At 34.0% G+C, this 18,847-nt stretch overlaps 1 protein-coding gene across 1 annotated transcript in view; it reads left to right on the top strand.

Annotated features, from left to right (window-relative positions):
• LOC145283626 (sodium- and chloride-dependent GABA transporter 1-like) overlaps positions 1 to 18,665 on the top strand; it is a 279,964-nt gene extending 261,299 nt beyond the window's left edge. The window contains exons 11-14 of the mRNA XM_080132579.1: positions 9 to 105; positions 8,072 to 8,151; positions 11,558 to 11,728; positions 18,415 to 18,665. Of these exons, the coding sequence (XP_079988705.1) occupies positions 9 to 105; positions 8,072 to 8,151; positions 11,558 to 11,728; positions 18,415 to 18,657 (591 nt within the window). The 3' untranslated portion in view covers positions 18,658 to 18,665. The remainder of the gene's footprint in view (positions 1 to 8; positions 106 to 8,071; positions 8,152 to 11,557; positions 11,729 to 18,414) is intronic.
• Positions 18,666 to 18,847: the final 182 nt, after the last annotated feature.

The following is an 18,847-nucleotide window of genomic DNA, read 5'->3' on the forward strand; positions in this document are numbered from 1 at the left end:
TTTATCAGGGCGGCTTTCATCTTTACACTCTCGTGAACAACTACGTTGACAGATATCTTTCTGTGCTCATCATTATGACAATGGTTCCATTCATCATTGGCTATAGTAAGTATCATTCTCGTCTTTGTTACATTTAGACGTACTGGTAAAGTTTTTGAGTCAGGTTAAAATCGAATTTTCGTCGGCATCTCTCGGCTGTTTACGTGAACAGCCAGAAAAGGACGGCACGCTTAACAAATCAGATTGCGAGATAGCAAGCGACAATTGCCATTTTTGAACAGAGTAAATCCTAAACATCGTCTAAGATAACCGTCAACAGAAAAATTTCGAAAAATTTAAAAAAAGAAAACAAATAAAATTCTACAACTCTAACACCAAAAAAATTGTTTGTTTTAACCTCACCATTTTTCATCCTAATATATATATATATATATATATATATATATATATATATATATATATATATATATATATATATATATATAACTACTTCATTTACTCACATAAACCTAATATACGAAAGTATAGATTTATGCGTAAACTTTAAGTATTTACTTCAAAAGTGCTCAATACGTAGGTAGAGCTAGTTAGTAATTTATAAAATATATATGGCGATTAAACTACACTGAATATTCTGCGTTTCATCCACTATAGGATTCGTCAGGCTTATGCGCATAAGCCTGACGAATCCTAGAATGGATGAAACGCCGAATATTCAGTATAGCTTAATCGCCATATATATATATATATATAATGATTACTCATTTATACCGACATTAGTACTGCATGCTTTCGCAATCAACAATATAGGGTAACAATTTGTGTCGTTCATGAGATTCGAACCCAGCCACGAAGCCACCGTTCGCTTCATTTGCTGTGCCTTTACCCCAGGACCACGTAATTGCAACGGAAAGGGAGGGAATTAAGGACTATTAAACGCCGAAAATAGAGTGTTAGCACGAGCGAAAGTCATGAACATTGCATTCACGCTAGTTGGCTTCCTTAGTTATAATTCTGCACACTGCCCATCCTTAAGTATTCTTAAAGGGGCTTGATAATTAGTGATATTGTTTGCGTGTGTGTCGAACGATCTGTACCAAACTACTCTGTCAATTTTGGATCTACAGACATGAAACTTGATATATAGCGTATTTGGAGCTGTGGACCAAATTCATTTTTAGCGCATAAAAATAGCTGCTAAGGGGTTAAAATTTAAAAAATTGGAACTCGGCAGGCATAAGTCAACTATACGTATCTTCTACACATGCGCAGATACACATTTATACGCTTAAGTATGTTAATTTTTAAAGTTTAGATATGCACATGAACTTACTTGAGATGGTAACGAATAACGCTGAAGAACTAGATCTACAGGTTTTTGTTTCGATTTTAGCTGACGGCACCCAAGTCATACATTTTGTTTTTTAATTTTTGAAATCACTACTATGTATTGGGGACAATATAGTAATCAATATGTAATTGGTTCTATAATAATAAATACGAAATCTGCATAAATTAGAATATCATATTTAAACGTATTTTAGGACCGGGCAACTCCGGGCGGCCTGCTAGTATAATCCTAAATTATCCCTTACCTAATCCTATCCTAAACAGTTTGGTTCAGTACAAAAAAAAAAAAATGAAAAAACAATATTAAACAAATCTAAACCTTTTCTTTAAATAAAAAAAACAAGTTAAAAAAAAAAAACACATGATGAAATTTGTTTCATAATATTTTCTTCAAAAATTAAATATTTTTTATAAAATTTAATATATGCTGACCGTTTTTCTTTGTTTTATTAGTTTTTGTCTGTTTGATAGTGTCGACTCCTTTAGATTCTGACACTGTCGTTTTCATTCAAGCTGTTTACATAAACAACCGTAGGATGCCGATTATCATTATCATGAGCCACAAAGTGTAGCTCTAGCAATTTAGAAAACATACTATTGGGAGTTATTCATTGACTCATCTGGTTTCTCTACTTGGATCAACCTCGCTTTCAGCTTCCATGAAACACAATTTTAGCATTATGTTAGGAGACACTTTTCCGTATAGTACTTGATATACAAAAACAAACAAAAAAACAAAAAAAAAAAAAACAAACAAAAAAACAGACACACACACAGACTTTTAATCTATGATGATGTATTTTAAAGATACTGCCTTCAGGAATCTTAGTTATTTTTTTATGAAATAAATTCAGAATTTTTAAGATGAGGATATAATTTATATTATTTTCATTATTCGAACTACTATTTTAATTTTTGTTTGGATTTTCACATGATTAAAGGTCTGGATTAACAATGTGTTCTACGTGACAGTCAATCGTTACTAAAGGGAATAATGAAAATAATTTTATGATAAACTAGCCTGGGTGCCTGGTGTATTTTACTAAAAGTGTTAGAAGGCACTCAGGCTCGAATCCGTACCGCGAAGGAGGAAAAGAACGTGCAAAAAAAAACAAAAAAACTCAAAAACGTGACATCTTTGCCGTTGCGTCCATCGCCAAACCGGAAGTGTCGAGGGTTTAAATTAAGACGAGTCAATCGAAAAGAGGGGATGACTTTCGAAAATATCGGCGAAAAAAGTGATCACTCCTTATAGAAAAGTGCCTAATTGAGGTTGAAAAATTAATGTTTTGGGCCAATTTTTCAATATTTATCGTCTGAAGGTCGGTCTTCAAAACGATACAAACCTCGTGAAATCTGTCGCCTCTGTCGAAAGTTTAATGCATGCATACATACATACATACATGCATACATACATTTAAACAGACAGGTGAGATTTATAGTATAGATAAGCCTGGGTGCCCGGCGTTGTCCGGGTGTTTGGAGATATGTATTGAGCAAAAAAAAAAAAAAACAGTGGTAGTAGGCAGGCAGCCAGGCTCGAGCGTACCACGAAGGAAGAAAAGAATGTGAAAAAAAAGTGACATCTTTGTCGTTGCGGCCATCGCCAAACCGGAAGGTTTAAATTAAGGCTAGTCAATTGAAATTGAAAAGAGGGGATGACTTTCGAATATATCGGCGAAAAAAGTGACCCCCTCCTTGTAGAAAAGTGTCCAGTTGAGGGTGAAGAAATGTATGTTTTAGCCAACTTTTCGATATTTGTCGTCCGAAGGATCAAATTTCAAAACAATACCGATCTCATGAAAATCCATCGCCTCTGTCGAAAGTTTTAGGGAGACATACATACATACATACATACATACATACATACATACATTTAAGAGACAGGTGAGATTTATATTATAGAAGACAACACTTTTGGCCGGTCATAGCTGAGGGAACGAGAACACTGTACTCATCTGAATGAAGTAAAAGGTCAAGTTCGAAAGCTGTATACATTCCCGAGTTAAGCATAAAGATTCCAAAACTGGAGAGGAAGGATATTAGATCGATCGAGACGATGTAAAAAAATAAATAAAATAAAAACACCAAGATAAGAATAGTAGTGCAAATAATGCATATGACACAACACATGAAAAGTTGTGTTTTTATACGCAATGCCAACATTAAAAGCATTTGATACTAAAATATCTAGAGTGTAAAAGTAGCTTATGTTATTCAGTCAGGTGAACGATCTGTTTATCGTAGTTTAGATGCCATTGTTTTGGTGGACAAAACTATGAATCAGATGTGGCCATTAGTCTAAGAAAAGAAAGGTCATTGTTAAATGCCAAAATCAATAGATTCAAGAAATAAGAGGAATGCTACAGTCAAACATTGGCCGTTTTTGTTGGAATATTCGCAAAATAATTATGATGATTGATTAGTCTTTCTTACAAGTTACAAGGTGTGTTTGTCGAGAATGAAAATGCTTATTTATTGAATTCAAATGTCTGTACTTTTTTTTTAATAAAAGTCCCATCTCTCTCTCCATATATACATATATGTATGTATGTATGTATGTATGTATGTATGTATATATATATATATATATATATATATATATATATATATATATATATATATATATCGAGAAAGAGAGTAATCACATACAGTACTGTTTCGTTGTATCACAACTCATCAGTGCGGCTAGACATACACCTTTTCCCAACCGTGGATCAAACCTACAACCGTCGTGTTGACAGTCGGCAGCTCTAACCATCGGACCAAGTAAATATTTCTCTTCAAATGCCCGTAAATATTTCTCTTCAAATGCCTATTAAATTAGCATTTGCCCGTCGCACAGTGCTCAAACTGTCAGTTTGTTTACAATCAAGCAGTGAGCTTTGCTTAATCGCTTAAATACGCGTCGGGTGAAAATATATTTACAAACCAACGAGAGGAGCTTATTAATCATCCACATACAGTACTGTTTCGTTGTATCACAACTCACCAGTGCGTCTATATATATACATATATATATATACGCATATATATATATATATATATATATATATATATATATATATATATATATATATATATATATATACATTTATATATATATATATATATATATATATATATATATATATATATATATACATATACGCAAAGCTCTTTCTTTTTAAATCAACAAATGGAACACTTTAAAAGTGTCAGACAATGTTTATACAAAGACACGTAGAAATCATTTACGAGCTCCCGTCCCGTACTAAACGGTTGTAGGTTCGATCTCTGGTTCGAGACGGGTGCTAGTCTAGCCGCACTGAAGAGATGTAACAGAGTGAAACGCGAAACAATTTATGAATGATTATCTATCTCTCTCTCTCTCTCTCTCTCTCTCTCTCTCCCTCTCTGTATATATATACAGTGATGATCATATTTATTGGCACGGTAAAATAAAAGTTAAATTTTGTCTAATAAATTCTAAAAAAGGGATTAAATTAAAGAAAATAACAAAGTATATTATGTATTTTTAACTGGCCTTTCCGATGCAGCAATCGGATTTTAGAAAAAAATAAATAACAAAGGAACAACAAACATAATTGCAAAAAACCCTTGTTCAAAATTATTGGCACGATTTATTTAATAATCAATTGTATAGCCTTTGGCCTTGATTACCTTCCTCAGTCGCTTTTCATAGTTTACAACCAAGCTGTTGCACTCTTCAGTAGTAATTTTAGCCCACTCTTCCTGACAATAATCCTCCAATTGAATAAGATTCTTAGGCTTCCTTTGCATTACCCTCAATTTTAATGTTCTCCATAAATTTTCAATTGGATTAAGGTCTGGGCTTTGTGATGGCCACTCCAAAACATTAATATGATTGTCCTCAAGCCATTTCTTAGTCAGTTTAGCCGAATGCTTTGGGTCATTATCTTGCATGAACCACCAACGACGACCAAGTGAGAGCTCTTTAGCAGAGTCTTTCAGGTTTTCATCCAATATTTTAACATAATCTTCCTTTTTTATGCTACCTGTGACCTTAACAAGTCGCCCTGGTCCAGAGGCAGCAAAGGATCCCCAAAACATCAAACTGCCTCCACCGTGCTTCACTGTGGGTATGGTGTTCTTAGGCAGGAAAGCTTCGCCAGATTTTCTGTAAATATAAGACACTTTATTATGGCCAAATAACTCTATTTTCGTTTCGTCAGTCCATAGAACACGTTTCCAGAATGCAACATCTTTATCAATATGACGTTTTGCAAAGGCTAGCCTTGCTTTCAGGTGCATAGGCTTCAATAAGGGAGTCTTTCTCGGACGACATGCTTTTAAACCAGCTCTCTTCAAAACTCTACCAACTGTATGTCGAGATACATTCACTCCAGAGGTGCTCTGTTCATCAACAATCTTCCCAACAGAGATCCTTGGGTTTTGTTTTACTTGTCGAACAATTTTCCGTTCATCTCTTGGGGAAAGAATCCTTTTTCTCCCTCTACCCTCTAAACTCATAACGTGGCCTTGCGATTTGAACTTGTTTATTATGGCTCTAACAGTGGATTTGGGAAGGTTTAGCTTCTTTGAAATCTTATCATAGCCCTCCCCATTGGTATGGCATGCTACAACAAGCTTCCTGACGTCTTCGCTGTGTTCCTTAGTTTTAACCATGGCGATTGAAAATTATAATTTAGTCACTTATAATAGTTTAAATAAATCGCTATCTAAAAATTATCTGAAAAAATTTATTCACTGAATTAGCGTTAAACAAGCATAATATGGCTATAAAAAAGTTCAGAAAGCACGTAAACCGGAAATTGATTGATATTATACTGATACTAAAAGAAAAACAAAGCCGTGCCAATAATTTTGAACAAGGGTTTTTTGCAATTATGTTTGTTGTTCCTTTGTTATTTATTTTTTCTTGTGTGTGGTGTGCTATATATATATATATATATATATATATATATATATATATATATATATATATATATATATATAGCACACCACACCCCTAAAAATGAGTTTAGAGACATATTAATAAATAATACGGCCATTTTAACTGTCTCATATTGCGAGGTGCGCCTCCCGATCTTTGAGGCATTGTTAATCCATATTAAAAAAACCAACGATTAACCAGACTCAAAACGAAACGGAGGGCACGCTCAAGTGCTTTTGAGTATTTTAATGATTTTAAGCGATTTTAATCGTCTTTTAATCATCTTTTAATCGTCTTTTCATTTCATCTCGCTACTTTCATTTTTCAATTTCATTTTTATTTTTTACTACTCGCCTGAGGATGACCAATGGGGGTCGAAAACGTTCGCGATTATTGGAAATCTCTTTTTCCACTCGGAAAAAACGTTCGGAAAATGGTCCGACAAAGAGAAAAGGAGGATTACAAGAAAAACAAGCAAGAGTTATCTGTGCTATTTAATGAAACGTGCATAAAAGAAAAAATGCTGCCTAAATATACTAATATATGTGTGTGTGTGTGTGTGTGTGTGTGTGTGTGTGTGTGTGTGTGTGAAATTTACGTAACAAATCTACTCACGCATTTATCACTGTTGATATCCATATAGCATGTTTTGTGGATACATGAAAGAGTAATAATAGTAATAGGGAAAAACTCGTTGTTGATGAACCAGTCCAGATGTTGCAATAATAATAATAATAATAATAATAATAATAATAATAATAATAATAATAATAATCTATGCCTTCTAGATAAAGTTAAGGTCAATCATCTCCTTTCCCCGTGTTAATAATGTGTTTAATATCTTCTTTCTCCAAATCATTGAATGAATCAACTTTATTTAAATGTTTGAGGGGTAAAAATTTTGTGATCCTAACCCTAAACAAAATGGTACATTTCTGTTTGCTTTTATTGCAACGGTGTTTTCTTTCTTTTTTGTTTTTTAGCTTTAAGGCTTTTTTCTTTTTTTTTCTTTTCTTTTTTTTTTCGTGACACTGAAACGCTACTATCGATGCGGTTCAAGTCGTATGCTTTAGTGCTTTTGTGTTTTTACATTTTTCCACGGTTTTCAAATCGTAAACTGTTTCACCGTTTCCGCTTTATTCCATGAATCGTCACCGGAAACGTTAGTGTCCATATGATCGTCATTATATGGAAACGCCAAACTGAATGAGTGCGATGACTCCTTTAAAATTAATAAAGAAATTTAATAATAGAATACTACATGTAGACAACAGCACAATTACAAACACGCAAGCAACTGAAAACGGGAATAAAATAAACTTGAAATTAGTAATTAAAAAGTAAAGATGAAAATATTTAATGATTTTTTAATAAAAAATAGTTACATCTTAAATGTTTCAAAAACATTTTGTCTGTTTATTCAAAGTTTCAAATTTCTTGAAGATTTTTACAAGAACTATTGCCAAATATTATTACTATAGCGTCCACACGCCTAAAAAGTTCTACAAAGGTATATTTTGTATCTAACATCGTTTAATAAAATCTGATCGCCGCCTAAACAACAACATGAGGTAGGAAGTTTCTAATCCCCATAAAAAAAAATAAAAATCAGACTTTTAAAAACATTTCTACCGATGATAGATGATTAGACGAAATTAATATAAAAAAGTCAAGATAAAAAAATCTTCATTATTATGAATAAAAATATTTGCATCTTTGTAATTCTTTTATTGTACATTTCAAAAAAAAAAAAAAAGGATTCAGAATTCACGCTGATAATTTGTGTTTTATTTTATTTTTCAGTCAAACAAGAGTCTCTTCACTTCCCAATCGAACGTGCTTGTATGACGATGTGGTTTGGAATTGCCTCTTTAACTTCCGCCGTAAGTCTGTTATATTAAACACGGTTTATTTAATGGAGTACAATTCGTCTTAATACTGATTATACCGCATTTTAAGTATATGTGTGTCACGTCATTCTGTTTTATTTACTCACAAGTTAAACAATAAAACTAATGTATTGCTTGAATAATGTTGAAAACCGCCGCCAAGTATGTTATATATTTGGTCGAATTTGTAACTATGTTTTCTCTTTTTGTGTGACTACATCTCTCTGATAATCATCACCAAACTAAGTGAAACCATCTAGTGTAGTCTCTTAGAACAGACTAAATTTTTAGATATCTCGGGCATAAATTAATTTCAAGATTACGAAAAAGAAAAAAAGTGAACTTTTAGCGATAACTTCTGTTTGTCACAGAGACTCGCTACATATGATTTTGGACATTGCCATTTGAGTATGACCTTGTAAGAGTTGACATTTTGACGGAATTTTCACTTAAGTTTTAAACTGCTAGGGGAACGGAATCTCATTAATAACTTATATTCTTGTTCGTTCTGTATCTACGGGGTAATTAAAAAATATCGGTATTAAAAAAAGAATAACTAAATTGTATGAATTTTTTTATGTGGTTGATTCTGTTGTTGGTATTGGGTTTTCTTATTTTGTTTACCAAACTAAGTGAAAATATTTACCGTAGTATCTTAGAACTGATTAAATTTTTAGATATCTCGGATATAAATTAGTCTCAAAGTCACGGAAATAAAAAGTAAGGCTTTTAGCAATAACTTCTGTTTATCGCGGAGACTCATTATTTAGCTGAGTATCTTATATGACTTTGAACTTCAACATTTTAGTGCAACCTTGTAAAATGTGACATTTTGACCGAATTTTAACTTAAATTTTCAACTGGTGGAGATATGCAGTCTTATAAATAACGTATGTTTTTTGTTTGTACTATATCTACAGGGTAATTTTCAAAAAAATATTATTATCAGTATTAAAACCCTTCAACTAAATCGTGCGAATATATGTCTTATTTTTTATATGATTGATTTCGTTGTTGGCATTATTCTCTCCGATTTTGTTTATGTTGTGAAGTGTGACTGCGGTTCACGTATATTTCAAGAGAGCAAAACTGGGTGCAGTCAGTTAAAGTTACTAGTCTCAACTGTATCCCGTCATCTCTCTCATACAATATTTTTACAATTACAATGAGAATTGGATGTTTGGTTACTTGTTTCTAGTTAATTATAGGTTGAAATTTAGAATTTAAATGTGTTGTCAGGAAATAAATAACAAAACGATCACAAAAAATTTTCTTACACATAAAAAAGAAATAAACAAAAACAGTTTCGTTTCTTGTTCCCTTATGTCGCATCACTGAAAAGCTGCAAATAGAAGCCGTGTTGTTCATTTGGTATTATAATACAACTATTTCGCTCCTGCTCAGTCTTGATAAAACGGGAGCCTCTGCTATTTGATTCCGTATATAACATTACAATTTGTGTTATTTAAATACTTTTCTATCGCTCTCGTTTCTGGAGGTGGCCATATTGGCTAAGCCTGATTCCTGTCGATTGTGATCACACACATAGAAGATCTGTATCAGACGGCAATTCAGTTTAACGAAACGAATATATATGATTTATCAAGTATAGACCCATCTTCCTTCACTAAAAGTTGATTCTGGTGAATATCTTCATAGGCGTCTATTTAAACTGATTACATTATTGCTCGTTCCCTATGAATTATAGGCTGCAATTGACTACATTTCTATGTTTAATATCTGTCTAGTCCCATTACTAAATGTACCTAACAACTATATACAACTCGCCTATGTGGCCAATTGGCTCTGGGGTCAAGATTTATCTTTATCTATCAAGCTAAGAAAGCTAAACATATTTAGAGTAACCCAATATTTAATACATAATGGCTTGCTATCATTTTTTATCTCATAAATAAATTTAAGTGTAATTTTCCCTTCGTTCATGACCAATATAGCACCATAAAAAACATATTCAGTATTTATATAGTTATTTATATAGTTTATTTATAGCATTTATTATAATTATTGCTATGTGTTTTCACAAAAAAATATTAATTTCATTCGAATGCATTGCTGTTCATATTTTATCCACTCAGCCTTTTCTGATTGATTAGTAATTGCAACGTGGAAGTATTAAGAGTGACCATCCCCTTCCCCATATTTTTGACGCATCACAACGTAACAGAAATACGGCCGCAACATAATTAAGTTCACTTTTCCGTCTAACACTTTCTTTGTTCACTCCATTAATACTTTACACATACCAGCGATTATAGGGTAATATAAAAATACTACGAAAGTTTCTCTTTCACACACACACACACACACACACACACACACACACACACACACACACACACACACACACACACACACACACATATATATATATTTATATATATATATTTATATGTATTTATATATATATATATATATATATATATATATATATATATATATATATATATATATATATATATAATGGACACTCCCGTCGTGTTCGACGCATGAGGTACAAAAATTTCGCTCTGTTTCACTCTGCCTTCAATACTTGTACCGCATGTGTGACACGAGGCCAGCTCTGCTCCCACAAACCAAGCCGCACGACTCACAGGACACAAGCTGGGAAGATGCTGTTCATACTCTTGCTCTACGAAGATTTGTTTGATTCGATAGCCGTGTGTCGATGTATGTGTTAATGCCCGCAAAACATTTTTCCCTCCATAATTTTCTATTCGCAGCATCTTCTTCAAAGGTTTTTGGGTTCAGGCCTGCGTGCTTAAGATTGTCTTTCAGCTTATCCCTATACCTCAGAAATGGACAACCCACATTTCGATTATCCTCTTTCAGTTGACTGTATGCTAGTTGCTTAGGAAGACGGTTTTCATCCATGCGAACAAGGTGACCAGTTCACCGAAGCTGAGACTTCATCAGGAAGGCCTCAATACTTAAAATGTCGCACCTAGCAAACAATCCCAAGTTATATATATATATATATATATATATATATATATATATATATATATATATATACACATATTACAAATAACATGTAAATATCCACAAACTTTTTTCCTAACATTTTTAAGAATATACATAATAAACCGTTCCTTACACCGTTTTATTTTCCACTAAAGCTTAATGAACATTATACACTATTTTTCATGTTCGTTTGTAACACATGAGTGATTTAGTTTTAAGTTTAGTATAATTATGGCTGTTTTTATCATTACCACATGACGACACAGACTTGTAGAATAATATGCTTTAATCAACTAAGTTTCAATAGCTAATCGTACACAATTTATACATTGTTTTTTTTATGATTTGAACTTAGTAATATTTGTTTTTCACTGAAGTGATGCTACTACATAATGCTATTGTTTTTATTTGTTTTCAGTGCTTACTTACTTATTTTATGGTGATATTCGTGTACGATACCCCAGTTGTTGGCTACGATGAGCGATGGGCGGAGGGCATTGGTTGGCTCATCTCCACCGCTCCTATTATCTTGGGACTTGCTATTGGTACCATTTCTGTGTTGCGCAGTCAGAAAGGAACACTTAAAGAGGTGAGTTTTGAATCGTGTTTTAAAAACAGTTCTATATGTTTATTCAATATTTCTCTTAAATTCCTAATGATACTTTCAAGGGCATTAATAACAATTCCTATACCTTTAAGCGAACACGGGCTAAAAACGCTCACAAGGGAGTTCATTTACACCTCGTGCGTTTACCAACAACAACAACAACAACAACAACAAAAACAACAGCAGCAGCAGCACGACTTGGATATAGCACTAGGATTTTACTTGCAAGGAAAAAATAAACAGGACATTGAACTCTTTCAATCACTGAAGACAGACTTGTTACGATCCAAAAGTAATAAAAATATTTCAACTTTCAAAAAGAAAGAAAAAAGAAAGAAATTGAATCGTATTTTCTTCTTTTTTTTAACTAAATATTTTGCATCTTTAACGTGTTCTAAAAACAGTTTTATCTGTGTATTCAATGTGTTTTTTTTTTATCTCGCTTTCTTTTACCCAGTTCTGCGATGAAATAAAGAGCGTTGTCTACGTAAAACACACACACCTCGTGTTTCCTTTTCGGTCGTATATTCGTGTCAATAGCTGTACACATCTATGGCAATTTATCGAAGAGAGTTAATGATCAAAATCATTCGGATTTTACTCCAATGCACGTTATGAAACGTGGAGAAACGCACCTAGTTACTTGTGTAGAAGACTAGGATATAAATACCCTAAACTCGCTACAAGAAAAAATAATGAAACGAATTGAATGAAGGAAACAAAGAACTCAAATGATGGAATAAAATAAACATGTCGTTTATTTTCTGTTGAGAAATGAAAGTCTTGAGTGTACACGTGTTCATTACGCCGTTGACGACTACGCGCGTGGAAGGAAAGGGGAATGCAATAGAGAAACGCAAAGTGGCAAGCCGACCTGTAGAAAGAGAGGGTTAAGCTCAGTAGAGTGTCGCGCACATTTCTGTTTTGATGGACCAAAGCGAAGGGGAGATAGAGTGAGAAAGTCAATCCAGTTCATGGAGATAGAAAGCGTATAAAGTGTACGTACGGTCTGTAAGCTTTTTGTCCCACATAGTAGCAAGTGATATGAGGCACGCGCGTGCGCATGCCGAAAAGGCACACTGTCGGTCCGTAGACCGTACAGCTAGGAGGCTGGTCTGAAAAGAGCTTGTCTCTTCCTTTTATAGGTGTTTCCGGTGTGTCTTTTGCGCATGTGTGGATTTCCTTTGAAAGGGGAAGTGACATCGTCCATGTGTGCTTACGTGTGTGCGTATGTGAGTACATGTGTGTACGTTAGCGTGTGTGTATATACACGTGAATGTGAGTGTATGTACGCGAACGTGAATATATGTACGTGTGTGGACGTGGGCGCGTACGTTTGTGTGCGCGTATGTATATGACAAGTAATATAGATTGAAATGTGAACGCGTGTTTTTGTGTGAGACTAGAAAAGGCTCGCGCAATACTCCCCTTCCTAGGAAAAAAAAATATGCAGTGTATATATATATATATATATATATATATATATATATATATATATATATATATATATATATATTGTAAGTAATGTTTTCGGCAATTGACTTTTCGTCCTGTTTTTTTTTTTTTTGCTGTTGATGTGGTTGTTTGAAAAAAACGTCAAAAACGGAATGTCAAAAAACTGGTGTGTTCGCAAAAAAAAGTATTTACTTACGCGTGGAAAAGAGGTTTACTCTTTTTTTAGGGTGATATTTGTTTGGTTGTTGTTTTTGTTTTGTGTGTTGACATGTACAACGAGTTCCTTGAACAGTGAAGTGAATTGTTCGTTTGGAAGGAAAATATCTTGTTTCGTTATTGAAGTCGTGTGTCAAGTCGACGGTATCTTTGCAACTGAGTCTGCGGTAATGTATGCATTGTTTGGACGGGCGCTAATTGCGCATTCGTTCTTGTTGAACGAGTTTCCAGTTGCCGTTGTCTTCGCATGTGAATCTGCGGTAGTGTGTGTACATTGTCTGTACGGGCATTTGTTGTGCATTCGTTCGTGGTTGCCGGCTGTCAACGAAACTTCCAAGTTGTGAGTTTATCAGCGTGCGTGGTGCATCTCAACTCGTATTGTTGATTCAACTTCTTCCTATGTGTTGATAGGGATGTCCTGTAATTGTTTCTTTGTTGTTGCGTCTGCTGTGCGGGAGGGAATGTGTATAGACCTATGTGATTTTACTCCTCGCGTTTGTTGCAGGGTAATGTCAGGAAACCGTGAAAAATGCTTGTCGAGCTCGGATTTTTTTTTTTAATTCGGTATGAAGTCGACAGATCCGTGTTCTGTTTTCTGCCGAGTCTGACGAGTGGTTACGTCATTGTTGTTTGTAGTAGTTATTCCTGTCGGTAGTGGTTCACTTGTTTTTCTTTGTTGAAATGTTCGTTTTTTTCTTTATCAAATAAAACGCGCGTCTCGCTCAAAACAATTAATTTCAAAAAGTTAAGGTCGCCATGCTTGTTCGTTTCGCATCAGTCGGGCGCCAGTTTGTTGTGGTGGTGAAAATTAAGACTAATGAATTGAATTGAGAAGGAGACGAAGTGCGTGTTAAATTGAATTAAACGAATTAGGATTTATTTCGTGAAGAAACAAGTGAAAGAAAAAGGTACAACACGTGTTTACTGGTGAGAAGGGAGGTCTATAGTTTGGCGTGCGTCTCTCGTTGAGAGCCGGTGATAGGGAAAGTTTATTGTTGTAGAGAGAGTCTGTGTGTGTATAAGTGTTTCGTTCAAACGCATCCATTCCATTTTTAAATAACGAGGTCACCATTTTCCTGTAGAAGACTAGGATATAAATACCCTAAACTCGCTACAAGAAAAAATAATGAAACGAATTGAATGAAGGAAACAAAAAACTCAAATGCTGGAATAAAATAAACATGTCGTTTATTTTCTGTTGAGAAATGAAAGTCTTGGGTGTACACGTGTTCATTCAGCCGTTGACGACTACGCGCGTGGAAGGAAAGGGGAATGCAATAGAGAAACGCAAAGTGGCAAGCCGGCCTGTAGAAAGAGAGGGTTACGCTCAGTAGAGCGTCGCGCACATTTCTGTTTTGATGGACCAAAGCGAAGGGGAGATAGAGTGAGAAAGTCAATCCAGTTCATGGAGATAGAAAGCGTATAAAGTGTACGTACGGTCTGTAAGCTTTTTGTCCCACATAGTAGCAAGTGATGTGAGGCACGCGCGTGCGCGCGCATGCCGAAAAGGCACACTGTCGGTCCGTAGACCGTACAGCTAGGAGGCTGGTCTGAAAAGAGCTTGTCTCTTCCTTTTATAGGTGTTTCCGGTGTGTCTTTTGCGCATGCGTGGATTTCCTTTGAAAGGGGAAGTGACATCGTCCATGTGTGCTTACGTGTGCGCGTATGTGAGTACATGTGTGTACGTTAGCGTGTGTGTATATACACGTGAATGTGAGTGTATGTACGCGAACGTGAATATATGTACGTGTGTGGACGTGGGCGCGTATGTTTGTGTGCGCGTATGTATATGACAAGTAATATAGCTTGCAATGTGAACGCGTGTTTTTGTGTGAGACTAGAAAAGGCTCGCGCACTTGTAATACATATAAACCTAAACTTCTTTCCTTTCTCCGCCAACGTTCGGATTCTCACTTTGCTCTAACTGAAATAAATTGCGCTCTCCTTGATAAACTTCTAAACTGACTTTCACTCCAAACCCGAATTAAAAGACTTACATCAGATCTGTTGCGAAGGTCGCTGAAAAATTGTTGGATCATTCTATTGCTCCAGAAAGTATCTCACTCCTGACGCAACCCTTTACTTTTACAAGGACCAGATAATATTAAAATCGAGTACTGCTACGCGGTTTTGCCACTCAGCATTTGCTTTTGCTTTAATGACGTACAGAATCCACTTTGAAAATTAAGGGAAGTGTTCTCTTCTCTTTTCTACATCCATTTCCCCACAGAAAAGACATTACTAGTCTTCCTTTGCTCTATTTTCATGACAGGTGTTCGACTGAGTTCCAATTTCAGATTCCTCTTGTAAAACAATGACAGAAAAAATTAGTCTAGTTACGACCACTATAAAAATTAAATTCTTCACCTGGTACCTGCAGTTAAACAGAACTTCCATTTTTTTTAATAAGAACTATCTCTCTGTGGAAGACAATAGAACGAGGCTATTTGCAAGTTAACAAATTCTTGTTGACTGTCCTCTTAGATAAAAATAAATAGAAAAGAGGCTTCCTTTTTTCTTCTGTCCTTGGCCTTCGGGCCAGGATCAAAGTGTAGTATCTGTTCCGGCATATACTGCAAGCAAAGACCATATGTGGGGGTAACCCCACATATCAGACCTTGGTCAATGTAGGGGCAACCCTTCATACCAATTGTCACTATCCAGCTCCCATTTCCCACCCATCGGGAGCTGGTCCCCTTTTTCCCTCCCCCTCCCTCTCTCTCCACATTAAAAAACGGCCTTGTGCCTAATTTGCTCAGTGGGGAAGCAAATAAATACTTCTTGGCCTTCGAGCCGGGGTCAAAGTGTAGTATCTGTTCCGGCAGATACTGCAAGCAAAGACCATATGTGGGGGCAGCCCTACATATAAGACCTTGGTCAATGTAGGAGCAACCCTTCATCTGGATTGTCACTATCCAGATCCCTTACTCCCCGGGGAGTTGGTCCCCATTTCCGCTTCACTACTCACATAAAAAATCGGCCTTGTGCCTAATTTGCTCGGTGGGGGAGAGCAAACAAATACCCTGTCCTCTTAGATGATCAAATTTTACCCGGATCCAACAAACGTTATAAATTCCCACGCTGTTTGTCTCACAATTCACATAATACAAGCCATTAACCGTTGTTCTCGAGTGATTTTTTAGTTTTAATGAGCGATGACTCGTTGTTAAACAAAAATGACATCTCACTTCCATTTTGCCATGTACATTTTGTTTCTTTTAACAACCAAATAATGTTTTATAAAAAAATTGAAAAATAAGCATTTTTCAATTTACTAACGGATCATAACATATTAAGGTTAAAAGCTACTCGAATATAAGATTGATTGATTGTAAGTAGAATAATAAAGAATATTATCAGAATTGAAAATGATGAATATGATAAAAAAATTGATTATTTATGAGAATGGTGTATGCTAAGTATTTGTTGACATTTGAAGACGACTATGTTGTAGCTTGCAGGGAAGCAATTCATTAGTAACTTATTCTACAGATGAAAAGTTTTTTTTTAATTCAACCAGGAGTTAGAAAAAAAAATTAAATGATTTAGATTTAGAGATTTTAATATTTTGAAATGAAATGTTCTGGAAAGGTATATATTTGTTTAGAAGAAACAGAGTGATATTGGCTATGGCAATCGAGTAATACAGAGTGGTGCATAAGTCACGTTACCATTTTAAAATGAGATTATTTTTTCAATAAAATATTTTAACATTATTTTTCATATATAATAAATAAATACAGAGTGGTGCATAACTCACGTTATCATTTTAAAATGAGATTATTTTGTCAATAAAATATATAAAAATTATTTTTCATATATAAATAAATAAATACAAAGTGACGCATAAGTCACGTTACGATTTTAAAATGAGATTTTTTTTCTGTCAATAAAATATTTTAAAATTATTTTTCATATATAAATAAGTAAATACAGAGTTGCGATTTAAATCACGTTACCATTTTAAAATGAGAATTTTTTCTGTCAATGAAATATTTTAAAATTATTTTTCATATATAAATAAATAAATACAGAGTGGCGCATAAGTCAAGTTACCATTTTAAAATGAGAATTTTTTTGTCGATAAAATATTTAAAAATTATTATTCATATATAAATAAATAAATACAGAGTGGCGCATAAGTCACGTTACCATTTTAAAATGAGAATTTTTTTTCTGTCACTAAAATATTTTAACATTATTTTTTATATATAAATAAATAAATACAGATTGGCGCATAAGTCACGTTACAATTTTAAAATGAGAATTTTTTGTCAATAAAATATTTAAAAATTATTTTTCATATATAAATAAATAAATACAGAGTGGCGCATAAGTCGCGTAACTATTTTAAAATGAGAATTTTTTTTGTCAATAAAATATTTTGAAATTATTTTTCATACATACATAAAAATAAAATTCCAATCTTCAAATTGTGTAATAAAAAATAATAAAGTACACTCATTTATTTGAAAGTCGTAAAGCGAGTTATGCGCCACCAATTGACTTAGACGCCACCTTGTATAATCTAGAAATCGCCTTAATGAACGGTTTGCCATAGTCGTAGCTGGTAATATGCTTAAGCTTTAGGCGTTTGGCGTATCTTCCAACGTCTCTCGTAGGCTGTTATACCCGTGTGTATTTATTGGTTACACTAACTTATTATATTCTTTATAGGGAGAAACTCGGATATATTCATATTCATTGCACCCTGAAATAAATCATATATCCCTAACGATCTAAAAATAAATGAAGTTTGTTTTTTGAATATGTACCAATGTACCAATACCATGTGTTTATTTCTTTTCCAATGTATTGCAACTTAATTTTATTATTATTATTATTATTATTATTATTATTATTATTATTATTATTATTATTATTATTATTATTATTATTATTATTCGAATAACCATATTTGTTTATGCCTTATCATTTTTTTCTTTTCTGATTCACCTTAAAATATGTTGTTTTTTTTGTGTGTTTTTAATGAACAGAGAATGCAGCAATCGTTCCGCGTTGAGAACATCCAGCAGGACGGCAGCCAATCGGATTACGACTCAGTGGAAACCGGCGACACCCCACTGAACCGATCGCCGCCAAGTGAACTCAAGAAGAGGCCGCTCGATTTAGATATTGAGACGATCGAAGACCCGTGTCTGGATGATGAGATCAACACGGTGAAAATAATGGAAGTCACTCTCCAGTGCAAAGACAAAACAAAGGCCGTTGATGTATGAGACAAAAATAGAGATACAGATAATAAAGTAATATTAATAGACGACAATACTGAAGAAAAACCCAACATATATATATATATATATATATATATATATATATATATATATTTATTTATTTATATATATATATATATATATATATATTTATTTATTTGCAATTATGACGAAAGAAAGCAGACAGAATTAATAT

Source organism: Euprymna scolopes, chromosome 8 (genome assembly GCF_053919585.1).
Source record: "Euprymna scolopes isolate OS-2025 chromosome 8, ASM5391958v1, whole genome shotgun sequence".
Lineage (NCBI taxonomy): Eukaryota > Metazoa > Mollusca > Cephalopoda > Sepiida > Sepiolidae > Euprymna > Euprymna scolopes.